General features: G+C 41.1%; 1 protein-coding gene across 1 annotated transcript; it reads left to right on the top strand.

Annotated features, from left to right (window-relative positions):
* The first annotated feature begins 1,203 nt into the window (after positions 1-1,203).
* Positions 1,204-5,111, top strand: LOC133912799 (purple acid phosphatase 18). The gene is made up of 5 exons (XM_062355711.1): positions 1,204-1,535; positions 3,187-3,855; positions 4,188-4,376; positions 4,492-4,580; positions 4,671-5,111. The coding sequence occupies exons 1-5, from the start codon at positions 1,293-1,295 to the stop codon at positions 4,888-4,890; spliced, it is 1,410 nt and encodes a 469-aa protein (XP_062211695.1). The 5' UTR covers positions 1,204-1,292; the 3' UTR covers positions 4,891-5,111.
* The last annotated feature ends 1,838 nt before the right edge of the window (positions 5,112-6,949 follow it).

The following is a 6,949-nucleotide window of genomic DNA, read 5'->3' as shown; positions in this document are numbered from 1 at the left end:
AATATCATCGGCTGTAAGCATGACCTATGATTCACATGTCATCCTCACACCGATAATATTTTACAACTTTTACAATATTACCTAGTAAATTACCTCTTTTTCAAAACAAGCTCTTAAAAAATAGATTATTGCCAAAACTATTTCTAGTTTTAACCCTTCATGTCTATGCCACTCTCGTAGACGCTGAGATTAAACGCACCCGTGCCATACTATGCTAGCACCATGAGGTTTGGCGTGGAGATGTTAAATCTCAACGCACACCATGACGTTTTGGCGCGGAGATGTTAAATCTCAGCACACACGAGGCCGGCGGGATTCCAGATCAAAACTAGAAATTTTTTTGGTAAAGGTTCATTTTTAGATTTGTAGGTTAAAATGTGAAAAAAATATACACATCCATGGAAAAGATTTTTGATTCTATCTCACCATTTCATGACTTTACAACCCAAGATTTACTAGATCTATATGATCGTAAGGATGAGTATTGATTTGATAGAATCTTTGATAGTCTAACAATTCTATCAAAATATCTGTAGTACCTTAATCAAAATTTCCGTACAATACTAGCCAATACTAAGGATTCTGAGGGTTATTATATGCAGTTACTTGTGTATGTCTAAGTAATCTCAAAGTTTTACTTTACCTTTTCACTTTAAATTTAATTACCATTTTCATAACTAACTGACGATATTTTCATTGCACTACAGATCTAATAAAAATAAAGTAATGTAATTATGATTTTTTTAAATATATTAGTGTTACCATAGATGATACCCCCTCTGGTCATTTATACTTCTGTTTGATCAAGATTTGGTCAAACTTTTAAAACTTTAATCGTCAATATTTTTTAAAATATTTAGTTTATAAACACAAAATTACACATGTAGATTTGTTTTAAAAAATACTTGCATAATAGTATATTGTTATTAGATATTATAATTATATTCTAATAAAAAATTATGGTCAAAATTACACATCGAAAACTGTAAAAAATTAAAAACGACATGTATTTATAATTGGAGGGAGCATATTATTGGGAGAACACTAATTGGTAAAATCAGATGACATCGTGATTAATGTATTTGTAATTTCATTTTCCTTCTATTCACACATAACACATGGGAATATCGTTTTTCAAAAAGAAAAGAAAAACCGAAGCCCAGTGTGTACTTTGTAATTTGGTCGTATTCTGGTGGGCCCCGCCAAGCTCACCCAGCAATCAGAAATCCAGAGACAACGGAAGACCTGAACCGGATACCGTACTCCGCCGAGCAAGCATCTAACACAAGACGATGGAGATCCGAGCTGGAACCCGCAGGAGCCCTCCCTCTCCCATGGCGCCGCCGCCTCTGCTTCTCCTCCTGCTCCTCCTTCTCGCCGTATCCTCCTGTGCCTCCGCCGCCGCCTCTACCGGAGCTCCGGTGGTGGGGGAGGACTACGTCCGGCCGCCGGCCCGGCGCCACCGCAAGGCCCTCCTCAGCCTCTTCCCGTGGAGCAAGAAGAAGGCCTCCTCCTCCTCTTCGGATCCGCAGCAGGTGACCTCTCATGGTTGCTCCCTCTACTGGGCTTATTTCGCTACCGAATTCGTGCCCGATTATTCTCGAATTGATGAATTGTGAAGGATTTTAGGGGTTTTCGGGCATGGGTCCAATCATTGATTAGGCAGCAAAACGATTCGATTTCAGTTCTATGAGAGCAATTTTGCCTTCTTGGTTAGTACTCGATTTCGTGACGTTCAGTTGGATCGGAGTAGTCGACTTCGTGCTGTTCTTGGTTTCCACGTTCTGGTTATGTATGCTTTGGGGTCATATTCGAAAAGGACTGAGCTGATTTTGTTGGTTGTTGAATTATTTTAGCTCGGTTTCGTTATTCAGAAATATCTGCTTTAAACTCCCATTCATCCATTGTCTTATCAGGCCCTTTTGTTATGTATAATAGTCTGTTTCTGCATTTTGCTGAATGCTCATTTACTTCCCCTGGTCTATGGCTGTTTGGTGAGTGAGGTGATCCCATCCGTATTAGGTGTTGCAGGGTACAGCACATCACGTTTCTCGATTAATAACTAAATGAACTTCGCAGTTGATGATTTTTCCTTTTTTTAAGTTTTGCTGAGTATATCCACTGCTTTGATGGTTCTGAGAAGGCCAAGAACTGAATAACTAGACAGCATCAATATTTGGGCAAGAATTTCCCCTTAGAGCTTTTATTGGGACTTGGGTGGGCTGGGAATTGTGTAAATGGCATTCCATCCCAATCTACCTGAATCATAATTCTCCTCCACATGAATTTAGGCTGCGATGCCAAATACAAGCCTAAAAGAAACTGTAAGGAAAGCCATTTAAAGTTCCTCTTTCCTTTAAGATAACGCAGAATCTCTATATTAGTACATCCTAACCACATTTCCCTATTTGATTTACCATAGTGATATGTCAGCGAACGAATATGGTTTACCTAAATAGGCGAATATGATTCTGGATTGTTCATTTTTTTTGAAACCTTGTTCTTTTGTAGGAGCATTGGGTGAACTGAGCAGTTGGTTAGGATCCTTGTGGTGGAACTTGCCCTCCCAGGTTCTAGTCCCAGACTCGGCACAAGTGCTCACTGCTCACATTTATAAAATGGCAACATATATCCATAATCCCATGTTAGTAACTTGGTATAGAGGCCGGAAGTTATACTTCATCGAAAAAAAGTGTGATAAGAGTAGGCTAGCCACCTAACTTTCACCATTTATTAACCCGTGGGAGAAGTGGATGTGGCCTTATATTATGAATTGAGGGAGTGTTTAATTTTCACGAGGTGAATTGATAACAAATTCCCCTACTTTTTGCATAAAACAATCAGTAGATGTACACTCGGTTTGTTAGTATTCATGGGCAATCTGTTCCTGTGCCATACAGATGCCTTAGGCCTTCCTTTTTTGGGTTTTCCCATTTTCTTTATGGACACCCTAGCTTCTTTACCATTTCTAAGGCAGCTTATCTGAATAATCTCCATGTTAAACAAGAGCATCATAATTTGGGATTTCAGGAACTAATTGATTGCATTAATTTATCTGATCCCAAAATCTAAATTTCTTTGTAGCATATCTTTTGTGCAATTCATGATTACTCACTAAGTCCTGTACTATTTGCTCATGAATATGGTCATGAACGACTCAAATGTTTGTAATGACATGTTTTACAGGTGCACATTTCACTAGCTGGAGAAAAGCACATGAGAATAACCTGGATTACCGTTGACAACTCTGTCCCCTCTGTTGTGGACTATGGAATTAAAGCAGGTGCATACACATTCACATCTCAAGGAGAAAGCACATCCTATAGTTATTTATTATATAGCTCAGGAAAGATCCATCATGTTGTTATTGGACCTCTTGAAGACAATGCTATTTATTACTACCGATGTGGAGGGCAAGGTCCAGAATTCCAATTTAAGACACCTCCCTCCCAATATCCATTGTCATTGGCTGTTGTTGGTGATCTTGGGCAGACTAGTTGGACGACATCAACCCTGAATCACATCAAACAGTGTGAACATGATATGCTTTTACTCCCTGGTGATCTCTCTTATGCTGATTATATGCAGCATTTGTGGGATTCTTTTGGCACGTTGGTGGAGCCACTTGCTAGCACCCGGCCTTGGATGGTGACGGAAGGCAACCATGAGAAGGAGCACATTCCATTTCTTGAGTCAGGATTTCAATCATATAATGCACGATGGAAAATGCCTTTTGAAGAGAGTGGATCCACATCAAATTTGTACTATTCGTTTGAAGTTGCAGGGGCCCATATTATAATGCTAGGTTCGTACACAGATTATGATGAAAGCTCAGATCAGTATGCTTGGTTCAAGGTATGTAGCTTTATAATAAAATTTCCATGTCATGTCATATCACATTACATGTGGTTGGAATGAGAAGGGATCTGCTCCCCTTAAAGGAACAAAGTGTTTCTCTAAAATTGCATTTATTAGAGAGAGTAAAGATAGACTAATGATTCCAAGTTGTACGGAGTGAATTGCGCTCATCTCAAATGTAGCTTTTAGTTATTTCTGGTCAGTATAATTTTTATCTTTATCTTAAAGAGGATGTCTTAGTTTTTCCTTGTCAGCATTTTTTTGTCTTAAAGACAATGTTTTTATGTGAGCAGATCATATTTTTGTGGATTGACTTCTCTGCTTTTCAGGCTGATCTTGCTAAGGTTGATAGAAAGAGAACTCCATGGCTCATCGTATTGCTGCATGCGCCATGGTACAATAGCAATTGGGCTCATCAGGGTGAAGGTGACAGTATGATGGCTACAATGGAGCCTTTGCTTTATGCTGCTCATGTGGATATGGTAATAGCAGGTCATGTGCATGCTTATGAACGCGCGGTATGACTCCCTATATATCCCTCAACTGCAGATTGCAGAATTGTGCAAATTTGAGCCTCTACTCATTTAGTCATCTGAATGAAAATTCCATATGATTGTTTCACTGTTTGTGCAGGAACGAGTCTACAATGGTAGACTTGATCCTTGTGGAGCTGTTCACATAACTATTGGGGATGGTGGAAACCGTGAAGGCTTGGCCCACAGGTACCATACTACCACTATATATGCTCCTCTGGAATTTTGTCACTTTGAGTATCACTAGATGTATGCTTCATTGCTTATTGGTGTCTTCAGGTACCGAAATCCGAAACCAGCTTGGTCAGTCTTCAGGGAAGCAAGCTTTGGGCATGGGGAGCTAAAGATCCTGAACTCCACTCATGCCCACTGGACTTGGCACAGGAATGATGACAAAGAACCAGTGAGAACGGATGACGTGTGGATAAACTCACTGGCTGGTTCTGGGTGCATCCAGGACCACAGCCGTGAGTTACGGAAAGTTCTAATGTCTCCTTGAGTGCCTGCCATGTACTGTATATATGTGTATTACTTGGTGAACTTAATCGAGAAAACGTTTTGCTGTATATTGTAGACTGGTTTATCAAGAGATTGTTGCTTGAGTACTCTTGTTGCTTCCAGGCAACATTTCTGTATGCTAGATGTTGTAACAGACTGAAAATAACATTTCAGTAACGAGTGTGTGACATAGTCACTGAATGGAAGCAAGAATGAAAGCAATGTTGTCAGGACCGGATAGTACGATCATGCCACTTCCAGATTTCAGAAAAGAAATGCTTTCTACGTAAAACTAGTTACTGTATTTTGGAAAAGAAAAGCTTTATATGTAAAACTAGTTTTTGTTGAGATAACTGAACATAAACTTGTATTGTTAGATTAAGTTTTATGATTTTAGATGTACTTATCTACGTTTAATTTTAGTTAAACGAATCAAATGCTTGGTACAATTTAGCCCACAGTGCACTTATGTCATCCAACTTAGTATGAATTTTGACCGACTAAAAAAATAACAGAAAGCTTAAAAAATAAGTGTATTAAACTAAGGAACTTAAATTAACATAACCATAATATAATATCATGTTTTATCTGTCGTTGTAGTTTTGTGGTCAATGCCATGATCGTGAACATCATACAAGTTAGATACATTCAAGTCCGACCTAGTTGTATAATGCCTTAACCGTAGTGAAATAAAGCTCGATTCCTGTTGGAATGTATATCAGCCATGTCACATGTATGATGCATAGTTCCGTGCGTAGTGTTTGACATATCAAGACAGAATGCCGTGGTACATAAGCTCCGTTCAATGACTAAATATCATATAAACCTTCGTGGTGCTCAATAGGCATGTTCTGAATTTAGCAGAACCTAGGAGACAAGCATCTATTACATATATTAAAGGACCAAGATTTGAAGTAATTCTAGAAGTCACTACTACAGAACTAGTTAGAAGTATCGGCTTATCAGTGTCAGTTCTAGGGTATCAGTACCGGTTCGTACCAAAAACAGACATCCACACGTCTGTTCAGATAAAAACCGGCACTGATAAGTAGCATCAGTGTCGGTTTTTAATACTAACCAGTAACGATGCCATGTTTGAACTCGAAAAATTATTTGAATCAGATTTTGGCTCATCGCGTCAGCCGTCTGCAGCTCATTCCATCCTTATCTCTTCGTGTCGCGTCTGGCTCTCTCCCCATTCTCTCTTGCTCCTCCCTTCCCCATCTCCTTCTCCCTCCCACCGCCGACCTCCTCCCCTCTCCATCTCCTTCTCCTTCGCACAACTCCACTCTCAGTCACCAGTCTGGACTCCCCATTGCTTGCCTTGTAGCTCACACGAGCTGAGCTAATCTGCTCGCTGTGCTGCAACTATCTTAGCTAGTGTGACAGGACACCGACCGACGATAAGATGGGGAAGAAGAGTAGCCGCGGCGGGGAGAAGAAGGGAGAGAGCTCCAAGGCGATGGCCTTCCTGCTCAAGGTGGCCATGCACTACCACTGCAACGAATGCATCGGCAAGATCCGTGCCGCCATCAAGGACATCACCCTCCTTCCTGGTACGTGATTACGAAGCTCTTCTTGGTTCTTGAGCTATGTGTCTGTCGTCAGTCTAGGATAGCGGTGATGCTTAATGAAGTTGTTGGCTTGTGATGCGAGTTTAGGCGTTGAGGCGGTGGCACCGTCAGCATTGGAGAGAAAGGGTGAGGTGTAGCTGGTGGCCACGGAGGACCTTGAGAAGATCCGGCCAGGGCGTGTGGGCGAACCAGTTGCTCACCACCGGTGGCGGCAGTTAGTTTTGTAATCTATACTTGTGTGATGATTTATGTTAGGCTCGACGATGCAATGGAATGGATGTTGAGGATGATGGTTCGAAGAGATTTTTTGGTCGTTGAATTGGGACTCAAATTGGTTGCCGTGGGATTTTTTGTGGTCACGTCCATCGAGCCGCCGCATTTGCAAGTGTGCCCAGCAGTGTCGGCGGCAACGACGACGGGAGCAGCTTCCAAGCCGGCTCGATTGCCTAGCAGTGCTAGCGACAGTGGCGACGGGAGCGGCATCCA

This window comes from Phragmites australis, chromosome 3 (genome assembly GCF_958298935.1).
Source record: "Phragmites australis chromosome 3, lpPhrAust1.1, whole genome shotgun sequence".
Lineage (NCBI taxonomy): Eukaryota > Viridiplantae > Streptophyta > Magnoliopsida > Poales > Poaceae > Phragmites > Phragmites australis.
The sequence above is the reverse complement of the archived record's forward strand: the minus strand, read 5'-3'. Positions and strand labels throughout refer to the sequence as shown.